This window comes from Mustela lutreola, chromosome 9, assembly GCF_030435805.1.
Source record: "Mustela lutreola isolate mMusLut2 chromosome 9, mMusLut2.pri, whole genome shotgun sequence".
NCBI classification, from domain to species: domain Eukaryota; kingdom Metazoa; phylum Chordata; class Mammalia; order Carnivora; family Mustelidae; genus Mustela; species Mustela lutreola.
The window spans coordinates 44,879,118-44,896,374 of NC_081298.1; the positions used below are offsets into that span (position 1 = coordinate 44,879,118).

General features: G+C 49.0%; 1 protein-coding gene across 4 annotated transcripts in view; it reads right to left on the bottom strand.

The window, feature by feature from the left end:
- Positions 1 to 7,166: 7,166 nt before the first annotated feature.
- Positions 7,167 to 17,257, bottom strand: part of RALGAPA2 (Ral GTPase activating protein catalytic subunit alpha 2) — a 322,357-nt gene continuing 312,266 nt past the window's right edge. For all 4 annotated transcript variants that reach the window (XM_059134173.1, XM_059134172.1, XM_059134174.1 and 1 more), the window contains 2 exons: positions 13,870 to 13,909; positions 7,167 to 10,522 (listed from right to left, as the gene is read on the bottom strand). In XM_059134173.1, coding sequence (XP_058990156.1) covers positions 13,905 to 13,909 — 5 coding nt within the window. In that variant the 3' untranslated portion in view covers positions 7,167 to 10,522; positions 13,870 to 13,904. The remainder of the gene's footprint in view (positions 10,523 to 13,869; positions 13,910 to 17,257) is intronic.

Below are 17,257 nucleotides of genomic sequence, written 5' to 3' on the forward strand. Positions count from 1 at the left end.
ATACAACTAAGCAGCACTCATGGGAAATCGGGTAATTCAGCACCTGGGCATTGTAACTAAGGCCCTCACACTGGCACATCTGCAGTACCAAATTCGTAGATTGGAATCACTCTGGCTTTGCTTTCACGGGCTGAAGAAGCGAACCTCAAGAGGGAGACATGTTTAAATTCATGGCGAACAATGAATGGAGTTTTAGGCAGCACCACAGTGAAGACATCAGTTGGGGCTAGCACGCCCACGTGCCTTCTGTCCATTCTCTACCTTTTACTTTGGTTCTAAAAGCACTTGGTTGTGGAAAACACAGCTCCACACCTGCCAGCAAGTTAACAGACCTTCCCAGAACCATGGCAACCGGCAAGAGTGAGAGAAGGAAAAATCCCTGAGCACGCGTTGTTAAGCACTTCCTGCTCAGCCTCAACCAAGGGCAGCCAATGCTGAGAAGAAAAGGGGCCAGTCCCAAACTCCCAGTCTGAGGCTCACAACCGAGTCACTTTGAAGAAAAGTTGTCAATAAAAAATTTAATGTTGTGACTCTAAAATAAAGTAATTTCCAAGTAATGGATTCTGTTGAGACCAGTAGTCTCCTTTTATCCTCCCCCTAGGATGGGATTTCACAAATTCACGAGCAACGGGACCTTGTTTGTTCTCCAGCATGCCGTGGCAGTCAGGTGCCAGGGCTCAGAGCACCAATGCCTGCTGTCATCATCTTGTCTCCACTATTTAAGAACCATGTGGCCTTGGGTGAGTTAATCTCTCTACCCATTTTCTCACTGATGCAAGGAAGAAAGAGTAGGACCCACTCATACTGGACATTGATCACTCTTTCTGCAAACCCTGTACCTTTTGAACACTCTTCCTCTGTTTGGATAATTTCCCATTCCATGAGTCCTGCTTCCCCAAAGCAGGACCCAGAAATCATTTTCTCCAGACTCCCTTGCAGCTAGACTCTGCTGGAAGAAAATGGAACTGATCATCATCTTCCAATAAGGTCCTCCTCACAGCGTGGGGTAGAGGGGTTCAACCGCTAACCAGTTCCCGTGAGATATGGATGCAGACAAGAGACAGGAAGGAGGTGCACCAGGTGCAGTTGGCACAGGTGAGAGACGTGGAGAACATCTGTCTCTCAGAGGTGGTGAGTGCCAGCTGCAGCTGGACTTGTCTGGCACGGTGACTGGTGTGTTGCTCCTGGCTCTTTTTGCCCCAAAGCCTTTTATGTGGCCCTCTTGGACCCTTTAAGGTAGCCAAGAGCATTTAGTAAGCTCTTTATCTACTTCAGCTCACCAAAATGCATTTAGCTGTCTGCCACGAGGTGCCACCCAAGGCTGTTGTGGCGACCGAGTTATTTAGGTCAAGTGCTTATAAGAACTCATTCTTGTTATTTTGAGTTCTTTGATGTCTATTAGATCCCCCCACAGGATGTGAGAGAATACTGATTCTAAATTTCCTATAATGTTAATGCCATGTGGTGCAAGTTTTAGAACATTTCTGCAAACTCTCTGACGTGCCTTGTGTTGAGCGGTGGCGTCTGTGACCCTCCCTTGAAACTGAATGCCCTTTGTGACTGCTCTTCAAATAGAATGCAGTGGAAGGGACACTGTGTGACTTCTGAGACCAGGTTAGCAAAGGCCATGTGGCTTCCACCTGGGTCTTTCTTGGGGAGCTCATCTCCGTGCTGTGGGGAAGCCAAAGCTGCACACAGAGGCCACGTTGTAGGGGTCCTGCTGACAGTCAGCACTGACTATGGACCCGGAGCTGATGCCTGCTCCCTCCAGCCTCAGAACATCTGTGTGCAAGCCCTGGGGAGAACAGAGGAGACTCTGTAGTTAACAGAGGTGTTACAGTCGTTTCAGGTGTACAATATAGTGATGTAAATTGATGTGGTCAGGGTCTGGAGGAAAAGGGTCTTCACCCATCTTCTTCGCCATTGTGCTGCTGAAAGCGCCATTAGAATGCGCCATTGTCTGCATGTGTCTTCTGCGTGTTGTCTTCCCCTCATCTTCAGACAACCATTAGGTCAATTATCATGACCATGTAGTGACAAATCATCCCCAAACTTGGTAGCTTAGAAGGACAGTAGTCATTTGCTACATTAGGTTGTTTCCGTGCATCAGGAATTCCGAAGCAACCTGGCGGAGGACTCTGGCTTGGGCTCCCTCATGGAAGGATGGTTCCATGTCAGCTGGAGCTGCGGTCCCATGCAGGATTGACTGGGGCCCGAGGACCCTCTTCTGGAATGACTCCCTCCCACGGCTGTCCATGTCCACAGCACCGCTTGGGTGTCCTCACTGCCTGGTGCCTGACTGTCCCCAGAGCAAGCCATCCAAGGGGCCACGGTGGGAGCTGCATTACCTTTACAACCTAATATCAGAAGCCACCCCATCACTTCTGCTGTATCCTCTAAGGGGCCACATCAGTCATCTCTGAATCGGTGTGGTAGGGACTACACAGCGGTATGGAGGCCTGGAGGCTATGATCACTGGGGCCATCTTTGATGCTGGTCACCACGATCAATATTATTATCCTAATACACAGGTGGGGAAGCAAGAGTCAGAATGGTTGGCGCTCAGGGACTCCAGGCCACCTTGAGAGTGCAAAGCCGGAGGCCTCAGTCTCCCCCCAACAAATATCTCATTTTAGTGTGGCTGAAATTCTACCTTTTGCGTGGATGCCCCTCTTTAAAATATTTTTCCTTTTCTGAAGCTGATAGGTAATTTAATGAGTCCCCAAACATGGGAAGACATAGATTCTAACTTCATGTTTTGTTTTGTTTTAAGATTTTATTTATTTATTTGAGAGAGAAAGAGACAGAGACAGAGAGCATGAGCAGGGCAGAAGGGCAGATGGAGAGGGAGAAGCAGACTCCCCTCTGAGCAGGGAGCTCAAAGCAAGGCTCGATCCCAGGACCCTGAAATTATGACCTGAGCTGAAGGCAGACACTCAACTAACTGAGCCACCAGGTGCCGCCCCCCTTCCCTGCCCCCCCCCCTTTAAATATACAACTCCAAAACTGACTTTATAGAATTCTAGAACAATCAAATAGTCTGTGAGGGCTAAAATGACATAAACTCTCTGAGTCAGTAATTTCACTGTTGGGAATTTGTGTTCTAGAATGAAAAGCAATGGTATGCCAGGCTTTACGTGGGATAGTGTTTGCTGCAGGCACATCTGTTATAACAGACATTGGAAACCACCTGAATGCCTACAGATGGGTTAAGAAAGGTACTCTGTTTGGAGGAATAATACGCACCACTTAAAAAGGATAAATTAGGAGGACAGGTGCCCATGACATATTGCAAAGTTTAAAGAAGTTAGAATGGCATGTATTGTATGGTGCTTCTTCTGTACATAAGAAAGCCCTGTTATCTTCATGTGTGTTTGCATTATTCTGGAGAGTATCTGCTTGTCGACTAGATGGGGTGGGGGGTTAGAAAGAAGACAGATCATTAGTTTTTGAAGGAAAACATATATAGAAATACGCGGTGTAAAATACAAATCTGTACTTTTGCCATTTTGTTAAACTCTCATAGGTGGTTAGTGCATACATCTTCCCTGATCTGAGGTTTCTTACCGGCATCCTGCCCTCCTCTTCAAGTAGAAACAGCTCCAAGGTGGCCTTTTCCTGGTTCCTTAAAGTGAAGATGCCCAGATTTCTCTGAAGGCAGGCTGTAGAAATAACTGTTTCTAGCGCACCCATAATCGGCCATCAACATGGAAGAAGAAATGGGGTGACATTTTGTAAAAGGAGGAGAAGATGAGACCATTAACGTGCAGCCCTGGCTGGTTCAAACTGTTCACGGCCGATTTGCGGCCAGTGCTCTGTAGGCTTGGCAGGAGGGAGATCTGTTATTGAGGCCTTCTGCCTGCACTTAGCCCAGCGGCCATTTCTCAGGGAATATTGATCAAAAGTACTCACCTCCACCATCTCAGGAGCCTAATGCAGTCCCTGCGTATTCATGTGAAAAAAAAAAAAAAAAAAAAAAAGCTTTTCTTCGCCAGGCTATTTTCTGAAGTCAAAAAGATCCTTTCAGGAGCTATAATAGCAAGCCCCTTCCCACTTCACACCCTCGGTGAGAGGCACACTCCAATTTTCAGACCTCCAGGACCCCACGTCAAGGTGGAAGCTGACAAGTGTGACCTCTTTATGTAGAATATTCTCCGTCAAACTCAACAAGCATTTTGCTGGAGGGATAGGTGGTAAATAGAAGTGGGAGATTAAAAATTACACCTGGACACAGGGAACTGGAAGAGAACTCTTATCCTGAGAGAATTTATTCATTTATTCTTTATTTCCCCAAATAATGTTTTGAATAGAATTTTTGATTACAGACACAATGTCCTCTGATATATAAGGCAGGAATATCTTGGTATGAATGTACGAAAAACAAAAACAAAAAAACCCCAAACCAAAACCGAACATCTAGTCGGTGTTTTTCTTGTCAGACATGGTACAAAAGGGAGGATGCTAACTGGGACCCCTGATTTCTCATTTGTGCTTCAAGAGGCAAAATCTTCCAGACAAGTATTTCTAGACGTGGCAGCCTGTTACATATTCTCACCCCCTTCAGCTTATCTAATTTCATTTAGGATGGTAGAGACTTGGGTATTCCAAGTACTTTTAATTTAAAATGATAACAATTAAAAAAGAAGCAATCTCCAGTTCCAGAAAATTCTTTTATATCACCCAGAAAGAGCATCATTTCAGAGTTCCTGCTGTTTTGGTGGTTGTCATCGGCTGTTTTTGGAGGGCACATCTGAGAGCCTATTTGGGACCAAGAGGGTGGTGCTCTTGTTTAAAATGCCCCTGATTTCTGGGGCCATCAGCAGGGCTTGTTGTCTGGGGTGAGGATGTGGTTTAAGCTGCAGTAGGCAGTGGGCAGGGAGACTCTGACCTCAGTTTTAGGAGCCAGTTTCTTTTTGCTTTGCTCAAGGGCCATCTTTTGGGGCATGTAATGACATTGATGTCTTTACCTTCTTAACTCCTCAAACATAAACCTTTTCTCGGAAACAACAAACAGAATATTGTGACCAAACTGTGGCAAGAGCTCAATCATGCTGCGGATCTCTGTGTATAGAATGCAGTGGGACCTTCTAGAGTGTGGCACAAATCACCGTGTAATGACCTATCTGTTCTTGTTTCTGGTTCTTTGCCATCATCTGTGTTTCAGATCTGAAGATATGAGCAAAACCCCAAAGGTTTTCAGAGTAATAGAGAAAGGCCAGTAATAGCATCATCTTTTTTTGCCCTTTGGGAGTATCCCAGTAAAACAAGCTCTCCGATGCTGGAAAATGCTGGTCACTGTTGTGCCTGATCCAAGTGAGAGAAAGGTCAGGGTGGCTCCTGAGTTGGCCCCAGGAAAACCTTCACGGGGACCAGAAGGAACATGGAAACTACTAACAGTCTGTGCACCGATGAAGATCTGTGATTGCTGCTGATCAGAGGTGTGGTAAAAAAAAAAATGGCCTAGGAAACCTAGCTCCTTCTTGGAGCTCCACTTTCCAGCTGTGTGAGCCCCAGGGAGCCATCTTTGGTCCTCAGTTTCAGTAGCCACAGAAGGAGGTGGTTGGAGCCCACGCTTGACAGTCTAGCCGATAATCCTGGTAGACCAGATACACAGGGATGACGTTTACAGTGTGTTCCATCTCCCTGACCTTAGCTTTTTGATTTGAAAAATGAAATGCAGTTAAAACCATTTCCATTTACAGAAGGTAAATGATAATAGTTCCCCTTGACATAAACTGTTTAATAAATCAAAGGGGACTCAATTTAGATTATACACAGACACAAGACTATAACACTAGCTCAAATGTGTACACATGTGAACAAATAAATGTCCGAGTCTCATTGCTGAGGGATACTCTGCAGCAAAAGTAAAAAACAAGGCATTTTTCCAGTAATGGAGTATTTTATTGGCCAGGGTGTACCTTTAAGTTACTCTTTCTTTAGGCATCTGGCAAAAGCCAAGAAAGGTCGAGGAAAACATTACTTGTAGCAATGGTCCTTTTGGAACAATTGGAATTTGGATTCTTTTTGAAATTCTGCTGAAGGTCTTGCATAATTTGGTCTAAGATTTGATGAGCAATTTTTGAGAATGACTGGAAGTATGATGACTAGGATACCCTCCCCAACGCCTCCCCCGTCTTTTTGTTATAAATAGGACAATAAACTGCTTTGTGAGACTTCCATAACACTATCCTGTGAAATTCAAATGACTATTTCTAGATCTGAAAAGAATCCATAAATTATCCTGGAGGGATGGGGCCATCTACGAAGTGGGATCATTAGGAAGGGCGGGACACTACACTGAGCAGTTAGTTCCTCAGGGGCTCTTTGCTCTTGTTCCCTTCACTCCAGGGTACCTGTGCGGGATGGGGAGTACGGGCTGCCCAAAGCATCACAATGGTGTTGGTTCAGTGTCTCAATCCACATCTATATGTAGGTCAAGGTCCTTGAGAGGGCAAGGGAGACTTTAAAAATTAGATACTGAGGTTCTATCCAGACATGGTAGACTAGACGGAAATACCTACGAAGCTTCCTGAATGATTCTTGTGCACAACAAGGCTGGTAACCATGGCTTCTAGAAAACAGAGCTCTCAGATTGCATCAAGTTGTGTTCTATGAGGAACCAAGTGGTACAAGCACTTCCTACCAGTCCAAGGCTTTAAAAGGCCACATCAGTTCAGGCTCTTCCTCGCTCCTGGGAAGGAACCTGGACCCTTTTTGAGGTCCCTGAAATGTCTTGTGTTACGGACTCAATAACTATTTGTGAAATGGACCAATGGTTGATTTTTAGGTAGCTCGACTGTCCAATATGTTGGAAGTTCCCCAGTGCCCAGAGCATGGACTAGCCTAAGACGCTGGTGGAGACCATCTGGCCAGGCCGTTGAAACGTGACGGTTGGAGAGGTGAGACAGGGCCATCAATGGGGCCTCAACCACACCAACAGGGATTGGTATTACCATTTATCACCACTTACTCACAAAGACAAACACTCAAAGTCAGCCTCTTGCTCATCAGGGCTGGGGATTCCCTACTGACTTTACGTAAACACATTTGTAAATTTCCCCGGAGTGGTACTGGCTACCATTTTGGATACATAATTAAGTTTTGGTTTGGAAAAAAAAAAAAAGGCTTTTGAGCAACTCTGATAAAACAGAACACAAGCCATCTTTTGTGAGATGCCAGGATAAACTTTATTTTCCTAGAAACTATAATGAAAACGAAAGAAACATGCACCTAAGTGCTGTGTTTCTACTTTATTAAATCATCACAGTAAATCAGAATGAAAGAGAGGTGGGTAGACTGGAGAGTCGAGCGGCAGTCATCAGCGGAGCTGTGTGCTTTTCCGGGTAGGCACACGCCTGCAAGGGCGGACTGTATGAAGGGGTCCAGCCCACCGAGGCCTAAACCCAGATGTGGGGCATGAGGCAATTAAATAAGAGAGAGCAAAATAAAGAGCAAATGACATCCTATAACTTAATTCCCCATATTTATCGGTTTCTCTTTCTTATTTACATAAACTAAATGTTGTCGACCTGAACTCCTAAGAAAACATTCACTTAATGTGTATATCATACACAGGTACTGAGTGCAGCTAGAACAGTGGTTGTTTCATGTCGAATTTCCCTCCAGTAGATACAGACACGACGCAGTCCAATGTGAGACGTCACAGTAAGTTGAGCTCCAGCTTCCAGACGATACAGACGGACCTGGAAGGGAAGCGCAGGCTGCCACACTGGGAGGAAGGTCAGGAAGACGTGATTTGCATGGTCTGTGGATCTGAGTGATCTCTTGTTCAGAAGGCTGGGGGTCCCGTCTGTCAGCCCCTCTTGTGAAGACAAGACTTGCCTCCTCTTCCTCCCTTGGCTTTTAGCAAACTGCAGCCGTCACTGCATGAAGACACCATGACAGTCACTTACCCAAGCGAAATTTCCTTACTACTACTGTCTACTACTTCAGATTTTACTATTTTTAAGAAGTCATCGTTTTGTTTTTTTAAAGTACAAAAACCTTCTTAGTAAGGCTATGGGACATCAGCTTTGCTTTGGACGGAAATCAGTGTGTGCAGAGATCAGTGTGAAGAGAAGTGGGGGGACAGGCTTGGCCCTGCCCAAGATCCAGCAAATCTTACCCATTTGGGGCTGATTAGGGCCACTTTTGCTCACAGATGGCTGACCTTGACGAGTCAGCACTGGGACTCAGGTGGGTCCCCGCTGGATGAGTGACCCTCCATTATTTTGCTGGAAAGGCATTTATTGCAAAAAGCACAATATTTGCTTTTCTAAGTGAAGAAAAAAAAAAAAAAGAACTTGATCATCTCAATTTTCCACCCCAAATAACAAAAATGATACAGGTCCACGTGATTGTAAGCAAACCTGGCTGCTAGGTTTCCTGTTTCCCTATTCCACACCAATGCTGCTGCTGACAGCAGTAGGCTCAGAAGCAGCTCCAGTCCCCAAACCGCGGGTCTTAGGGATGTTAAAATCAGTAGGAATGACAGGAAAGGTCTAGGTATTTGCTGCCTACAACTTAATTTCCCATTTGCAGGATAGGAGGACTGGTTCTGAGAGATAAAATGGAATCATGAAATAGGGAAGTTCAGTGCGACTTCTGCCACAGGGGATTTCTAGAGCCTGGAAATGAAATGTCCTCCCAGAAGCTACTGGCTGTCAGAGCCTGCCTGGGATTCTGGAGCCCAGGTACGGGTGATGTGCTCCCCTACAGGAATGAGGTCTGGGCACTTTGTAAATATCCAGTGGAGCAACTCAACACGAGTCTGGAGTCTGAGCGACAGCGGACAAACTGTGCAGACCCGAAAGTCCAAATTATTAAAAAGATAGCGGTGGGCAGCTGGGGCAGGGTTGGAGAAGATAAGAATCGTGGCATTTGCTGACACAACAGAAAATGCTGTGACATTCGTGGCTTCATGCCACGAAGCCCCCAGTGAGCCAACCAACTGGGCCCATTTACCGAACAGCCCAAAGTGACCAAGGCTTACTTCTCTTTCTTTCAGGTTCGGGTAACCTCCAAGACACTGTCTGTGAGCCTGGGCCTCATGCCCTACCTGCAGTCCTCTCTAAAGCTGAAAAACAAGTTCTCTCTAGACTTAGAAGGTCTATCCTTCCCTAGGAATTTCTCGATCCTTCCTCAATTGTCCCGTAAGCAAGCCTGGCTCCTGGGTCTGCTTGTTTCTCTCCAGCAAGGGTCAGGTACCAGCCAAAACAACACAACGGCGGATGGAAAGAAGTGACTGGTCAGTGAAAACGGCCACTCTGATGGACTGAGAGGGCTCAGCGGACTCACCAGGAAGGGGACCAAAGCTGCCAGGGGGGACACATAAGTGGGCACAGAGCAGAGAGGCAGAGGGTTAAGGGAGGCAGGGAAGCACCCTTTCAGGGACCGATCTTTCTTGGGTTCCTAGTGCCTGTGTTCTATGTGCTGCCCACCCATCCCTTCTGGAGATGGGCTGCAGGCCTAGGTGAGAGGCAGAGGGCCAGAGAGCTCTTCCTAACTGAAGTTCCTGTCACTGACACCCTCAGACACCCAGCAAGGATGCTGGCCAAGCACAGCTGGAAGTTCGAGCTTTTCATTTCTTTTTCTTCTTTTTAAACAGATTCAACATGCCTTTCTTGGAATCAAAGGGGTAGAAAGCCCCCATTTGTGCCATGGCCCTCCCCCAGCAGTGGACAGGAGAGCACAACTGCAGGGCAAAGCTTCTGGAGGCAGAGGGACATCACAAGGGTGGGGGGGACTGTCTCAAACTAGCTTCTGTGTTGGTGTGCTCCTGTGTGTTGATGTGGGGGCTGTGCTGAGCTGGGCCCTGGAAGCTTCCTGACCTACAGGTGCTTTCATAGGGATAGGACCCTGTTTCCTCCAGGATGGCTGGAAAAACCTCTTCCCAGTTAGTGGGCATCAGGCACCAGGTGGAAAACACTCAGCAACTCAGATAAAACTTCTCCTGGGCCAAAGACCCTAGGGAAAGCCAATTTCCATGATGATGAAATTTTTGAGTAAACCATAAATCCTAACATTAAGACCTAGTGAAATCAATGCAGAGAAAATTCCTCAGTTTAACAGCTGTTTTGCCAGCCCTTCTGTGAATCTTGCTTGGGTTTATAAACAACTCAGGGTATAGAAACCAGTTGCTCTCCACCCCTTCCCTAAAGCCCAGAATCTTCTCCTGTCATCCCAGCCGGGAGCAGTGGCATCAATGCCCACGAGAGTGGGTCTGTCTCTGGTTGTTGGCGACCTTCCCCTCTTCTTCTTTGGAAGCTCAAGTTTCGTGAGGTTCTAGGGCAAGACGACACGGCCCGGTGAGAAAATCCAGCCTGCGGCATTCTGGTGGGGTTCCCCTTTAATTTCGGAAGCCTGTTAATGGGAAGATGTGTCGAGGACACCGGCAGAGCAGTCATGTTTCCCGGAGTCTCTGTGTTTGGGGGTTCGGGGTGGGGGAAGGGGGCGTCTCATTGATCTCCTCCTTGCCAAGAGGTGCCATGAGTAGGCACTCAGGCTGGCGGCCAGGGTCCTGCAAGGGAAGCAGAGAAAAGCCAAGTCACGGCACCAGGAGAGGCCCTGAGGGCACAGATCCAAGAAGAACCTGTGGTCCTCAGGACACATGGCACCACTTCCTCAGAAAGGCTTTGATGATCTCCCTTTGTCACTGGGGCAGAGATGTTTGCTGAGTGAATCAACACGTGAATGTCTGTCCTCCGGATCTTTACTCTAGACTCTCGGGCAGCAGAACCAAGCTATGAGTCTTCCTGAAATTCACCTGGCCTCACCATCCCATCCACAAGCGAAGAATGAAGAGACAAAGCCCCTCATTGCAGTAAGGGGAAGAGGAGCCAGGGAGGCAGCAGCATGGCCCAGACAGAGTCCATGAAGAAGCCAGGACAACTTGATGGACAGCTTCAGGGACCCCTGCCTGTGTTATTATTTACGTGCATTTACATATTGATATTCACCTGATGAGTTACAACTGGATTCTTCCCCAAAGGGTCTGAGAGAGGGCTCAGGACCAAATTGCTTGCCAGAATGGGTCCAGATGAGCATAGCGCTATTTAACACTAGAGGGAAGAGGAGTAGAATCCAAGCGTGCGTGTCTGCACCTTTCCCCCTCCCCAGGGCAGCTGCGAGGGTGCTCAGAGGAATCCAGGAAAGCCTGCTGCAACACCCAGCCCCAGTTGCTGCTAGAGTCTGGTCTCCCCCCGGGGCCGGGCTGTGAGGGAGAGGCTCTGTTTCATCACCCCTCTTCCCCCGCAAGCTATTTTTAAGCTGGCTGTGTTATACCCCAAGCTTCCGGGCTCCAAACAAACCCCAGAAGCAGGCTCTCTGTCCTCCTCCCAGCATGCTTCACTTCCAGGGCTTTGGCCTTTGAAATTTTTATTATTATTGGCATTTGCGATTAACTGATGTAAGTTGTCTTATTCACAGACAACATCTTTTCTCATTTTCTGACCTTACCTTATTGTTTCTAGGAAGAGCCTCTGAAATCAATACCCACAAACATGCTTGGGCCTGAGAAGATGGCCTTCCCTAGTGGGTTCCCAATTCCAGCGCCTTAAGATGCCCACCGTGGAGGGGGGCGGCTCTACCATCTCTCTTTTTTTTTTTTTTAAGATTTTATTTATTTATTTGACAGACAGAGATCACAAGTAGGCAGAGAGGCAGGCAGAGAGAGAGAGAGAGAGAGGAGGAAGCAGGCTCCCTGCTGAGCAGAAAGCCCGATGCCGGACTCGGTCCCAGGACCCTGAGATCATGACCTGAGCCGAAGGCAGCGGCTTAACCCACTGAGCCACCCAGGCGCCCCGGCTCTACCATCTCTTGACTGCCAGTCTGGTCCCTGTAAGGCCGGGCAGAGAGAGGAAATGTCTGGGGTTCTCATCTTTTAAAAAACAGGCTGCTTTTGACAAAGGCAGTACAGCTATACTGACCTCCATGACAGAGATGGCATTGGTAAAAGGTCTCTCTCTCTCTGTCCCCTCTGGACACAGGGGTGAACAAACCTGATTCAATCCTAGATGATGTTCCATTTTGAAACACTTTCACTTTGAATTGTCTAAGATTTTGCATTTCTCACTAGGAGCCACTCTACCCAGTATTGTAATCAGATCGATTGGGAGAGAGGGAAGGAAAAAGAAAATAAAAAGCTAGCAAATGAAAAAGATGAAATGATGTTCAAAGCTATGATATTAAATGAAAGAGTAATTGTAGATGGGAAGGAAATATCGAACACCCCCAGTTGGGGAGGGCAAAGGGGGGGTGTTGCATGCTGCTTTCCAGCAGTGGGGCAGGATGGCAGGCAGACAGACGGACAGCAGGTAGACAGAGGGACGGCAGGCAGGCAGCGGACTTTGAGGAATGCATGAAGTTCTGCAAAACGAACACCACCACCACCCCCCCTCCCCGCAACGAAAGCCGAGCCCCCCCCCCACAGCCAGAGACTGCGTGGCAGTGCCCTTGCATTCCTCCAGTCCCCTTCTTCCCCACTCTGGCACATCCCCAGCCTGTGATGGCTCCTGCCGTGCCCACTGCACCCCGTGATTGATGGGGAGGCGGCAGCTGGGGAATGGGTTGGTGGGCCACAAAGGAGGTAATTCCACTCGCAAGCTGCCGACAGCCGCTCCACTCTGTTCGGCCCTTTCCTCCTGCTGGAAGCCGGGGGTCTGTTCCAAGGGCACTCAAGCCCCACTTGGCTGCTCTGTAGTAGGAGCGGGAGAGGACGCATGCATATGGGGTCCCAGCCCATAAAGACTTCTGCAGGAGGCCCCCACTCTGGAGAGCACTGGATAGCCCCACTCTCCTCCACCCACCACGAGCACTGGGGTTGGTGGGGGCACATTGCCTCTGGGAGCTCAAGCCAGTTGCCCTGGTTTGGAACAGTTCTGGGACTGAGCCAAAGCTGCAGCTGAGGGCACAAGAAAGGGCTGCTGGGCGGTAGGGTCGGCTCGCTGTGGCAGGGACTGCTCGTCTGCTCTGCAGGTGGAGGAGGGTGATGCTGTGGATGAACCCACAAGTCTAGATGCTAACATTCCATCTGCGTAGCTCCTGAGATGGTGATGGGCATCTGTGCCATGCGTTCCTCTGTGATGACACGGTTAATAAATGACAGCTCACTGGTGTCCTCCCGTATTATTGTGAACATCATCACCATCTGGTCTCTCTTCCACCTGTGAGCCCACGAGTTGGTGCAGCCCCGGCTGCCTCCGGCCAGCACTGCTACAAGGTGGCACCGGGACGGGCCTGGACCTCAAAGCCAGGGCAGAAAGGAGAAGCCCACGGAGGTCACACCTGCTGCCGCCAGCCTGCCCTCTGGGTCCTCAACTGCAGCCCATCCCCGGTTCTCCACCCTCTGTGTTCCCCCAGCTTTTGTCTTCTTCCTCCCCCAGCTGTTCCATTCAACAGCCCCCCAGACAACCTGCCCTCCCTGCACGGAGGCCTCGGAGGCGCCCATTAAGGCAAGCGGTCAAAGGCCGGCCCAGCACGTGCCACATCTTATCAGCCCATCTCAACATCCTGCTCCTCCTGGCTTGGGCAACAAAAAAGAGGGCGGCCCCTTGGTCCACGGGCTCCCCGTGGCCCCGCACACAAAAGGGCGGGTGACAAAGACATTTTCTGGGATGGCAGGTGTTGGTGTCGGATTCCCCGCAGAGCGCACGGGCAGAAGAAAGGCGAGGCTGGGTTTCCCCGGGCAGCACAGACATGCAGGGGCAGGAGTGTGGGCAGGGCCCCTCGGGAGGGAAGGTGGGAGGCAGCAGGCACTCGAGGGGACATTTCAGCACGGGGTTAGCCCTGGATGGAGGCGGGTTAGTGAATTCATGCACCCCTACCCGACAGCACAGTGGCTGGGCAAATCCCAAGCCTCAGTCTTACCTTGCTCAAACATGGCAATGAGATCTTGACATATTTTAATCTGAAAGGAGAGAACATGAAATCAAATGAATACAAGCCCAGTAAACCCACAGCCCAACCTGATAATGAACACAGTGCTAATAATACATTTATTCCTGTGCTGCTTGGGTGTTGTCACAGCTTTGGAGATCATTACGAACTGAAAAGGCACTTAAAATTCTCCTTGGCAGGACAGAATTCTAGCTGCCATCACATTTATAGATGTGAAATGAGAAAGACAATAGCGTTTCTAGGATGTGTTGTGTAGATGCTGCTGGGAACTCCATGGGCACCAGGCAGCACTGACCACAGGTCCCTTTTCCTGTCACCCCTTATCTGCAGACTGATTTGGTCGAAAATACATCAAAAATAAGAATGTTCAAGAGGAGCATTTGGAATTCAGTAGATGACCTGAAAAAAATACTTGCCAGGCTCTAAGTGTGCAAGTTTGTGTGCCTCTTCATTTCATTTCACAGGTTTCTGAGGTGTACACAGTGTGTTAATTCAGTACTAGTGTCAACGGTGATGTGACAGTCCCCAGGGAGGAGGCAGGCAGCCTGCTGCATAGTAGGCAGCTGGGAAGGGGGCCCTGCTGTGGTTGAGATCGGACTGCAAGCTCACCCTCCCGCCCAGAGCAGGAGGATCTCAGTAGTCAAGCTGACCCCGACATAGGATCCGAGTTTTATGGACTTGGTGACAGGTTTTCTTAATTTCCCCCACCCCTCCCACAGACAGTATATTTCCTAGTGGGTTTCCCTTAGCAAGTCCTCAGCCTCATTCTCTACCAGGCATAGCTCCTCACCCCAACCCCCATGCCACTCCTGAATTCAGTGTCACTAGACCACCATCAAATCTGGACAAAGGATATTCATCAGTGACATGGACTGCTGTCTGCTCAGCCGCAGTTGTAAACTTGGATTGTCTATTGATCCTGCCTGCCAAGGTTGGCACGGGGAGCAGGGCCAGTTTCTAAGACGATGGTTCAGAAGGCTGTCAGAAGGACCACTGACATACTGTTAAGTGGCGTTCTCCAGAAGAAATGTGCACCTCTACAATCTGTTGAAAATTCATCCCCTTTGCAGAATTATTTGGGGTTAGGAATTTCAGGATAAATGGCCTGCTCCTTCTCTATACGTTGATAGTGCTCTAGCCCAGAGGAAGTGCTTGCGACTGGCTGCTTGCTGGTAACAGACTAGAATGTTTTCCATGGATCCTGGATAACACAATGATCTCGATTTCCTGCTTTCTCCCAATGCACTGTGCTGTGCACAGTGTGGCACCCATTTCTGTGCACGGAAAATGGCAGGCGTACAACATCTCTCCGAAGGTCTCTCTTCTTTCAGTTGGGGAGGCCCAGCTTTTCAGGGTAGCCCCCCGCTACCTACCCTCTCCAGTGTGAGCAAAGGGTCTCTTCATGAAGGGACTCCTTGGCCTCCCTCCGCTGCAACCTCTTCAGCGCTGGTTATGCTGGGCGTACCAAGAAAGCAGATGGCGCAGCTAACAATGGATGACTTGTTTGTAATTGCTGATGAGGACTGGTTTGCTCCTCTCCCCAGTGCGTCCCCAGATGCAGCCTGGTGTGGTGTGCTGGACCAAACAGAATGTCTCAGTAACTGCCAGTCCATGGGTGAGTTAAGGAGATGCAAAGACAGAGACAGTTGGAGGCTGCCTTAATTATTCCGTGGGGCTCAAATGTCACTTGCCCTTGACACACAGGCAGTGCTACTGAAGGGTGGGGGCCTGCACTTGGAACAGAGGAGTAGGGCTGTCAGCTTCCTGATACGTCCCTGGGGGTGAGCGTGAGGTACCTGCTAGCCCGGGCAGCATTGGAAGGCACCAGTCGAGAGTACATGGGGTGTGGAGAGGAGGGACGGGAAGGAAACAGTAGGCTTGTGATGCTTAGGGGGATGTGGGAGAGATACAGAGCGTAATTACTTCATCTTTTCATCAACTGGGCACGTGAGATGTGCCAGGTTCTGTTCCAGGCTCTTGGTTACAGCCGTGAACAAAGCAGATGAAGCTCCTGCCTGTGGGGGCCTTTGGTGGCTGAGCTGTGGCCTGCATTCTAGCAGAGTGGTACCACCCCTTGGGTGGGCGGCAAGATCTTATTTTTTATATGCTGAAAGCCCAGATATAGGTATGGCAATTAAACAAACACTTGGGATTTCTGGTGTTTTGGGAAGAGGAGACAAAGGAGGAAATCCAAATGTCTTGGGGACCTCTGCGGTGGGGACTGGAGCCACACCAGGTGGGAGAGACTCTGTTCGCGTCTAAGAGCAGGGGAGAAGCCTCTGCGTGTCACGACACACCAAGGGGCTAAAATGCAGGCATTTGGTGGCTCTGAGTGGAGAATCCAGAAGCCACTCGTAGAGAAAGATGTCCTGCTTCGTGGGCCTCTTGCAGCTTCTTGGCTACTCCGGATATCAACGAGGATTTGCTACAACACAGGAAACAATAGTCTTGATTGGAGGAGAGCTGTGTTCCACACAGCTCTGCCTTGTGGTCTTTTTGAGGCTTGTGTACTCGGGCAGGCCTCACCGGGAGAGCGGAAGAGCAAGGATTTGAATGGAACTTCTCATCTCCGAGGAAAGGCTGCCATCCGGGACCGCCACCTGGGAGGACAGTGGGCAGAATCGGACAGGAAAAGCTTCTCCTTGGGTCCTTATTATTGAACAGTCAGTGTGGAAAATGATGAACTGGTTCAAGATAATTGAGGAAGGGACTGGTTTTGCGAGCTGGCATGGCTGAGGGAGAGAGACAGTGGACCGCGGTTCCAGCTTCAGGCGCACGCTAAGTATCCTCCCAGCAGGAAGGTGGACAGAGTGGGAGATCAGAGAGCTATCTGGGCTATTCAGACCCCTTGGAATGGCTCTGAGGAAGGGAACAGGTGCAGCCATGGATGCGGTAAGCCTGCCTACATGCTCAACTCAACACTGGCAACTCAAGACCAGTGGGAATTAGCCAGCTTAATTAACATTTCCAAATGGCCCAAGGATGGCTTCCAGTATTTCCAACCCAGCAGCATTGGCTGTGTCCTGGCCCTGGCCCTGGCTCTGGCTTCTTCTTTTTGGTCGTTGGTCTTGCCCATCAACTTTGGTTCTGAATCAGAAAGCTGGGACAGCTGGACCAAAAGGCAGGCAGGCAGAGAGCGCAGGTCCTGTGTGTCTGCACGTGCATAAGCACCTGTGCAGGGACTTAGCAAGCAAGTGGGATGCCCATGGAGTTCTCTAACACTCTTCTCTTTTCTTCCACAGCTATAATGTACTTATATGGCTCCATGGTTAAACTGAACTAAATTATACATTTAAGATTAATATCTTGGTTTCAGCTTTTCTTGTCAGGCCCTTGCAGAGACAGAGGTTTCTAGACC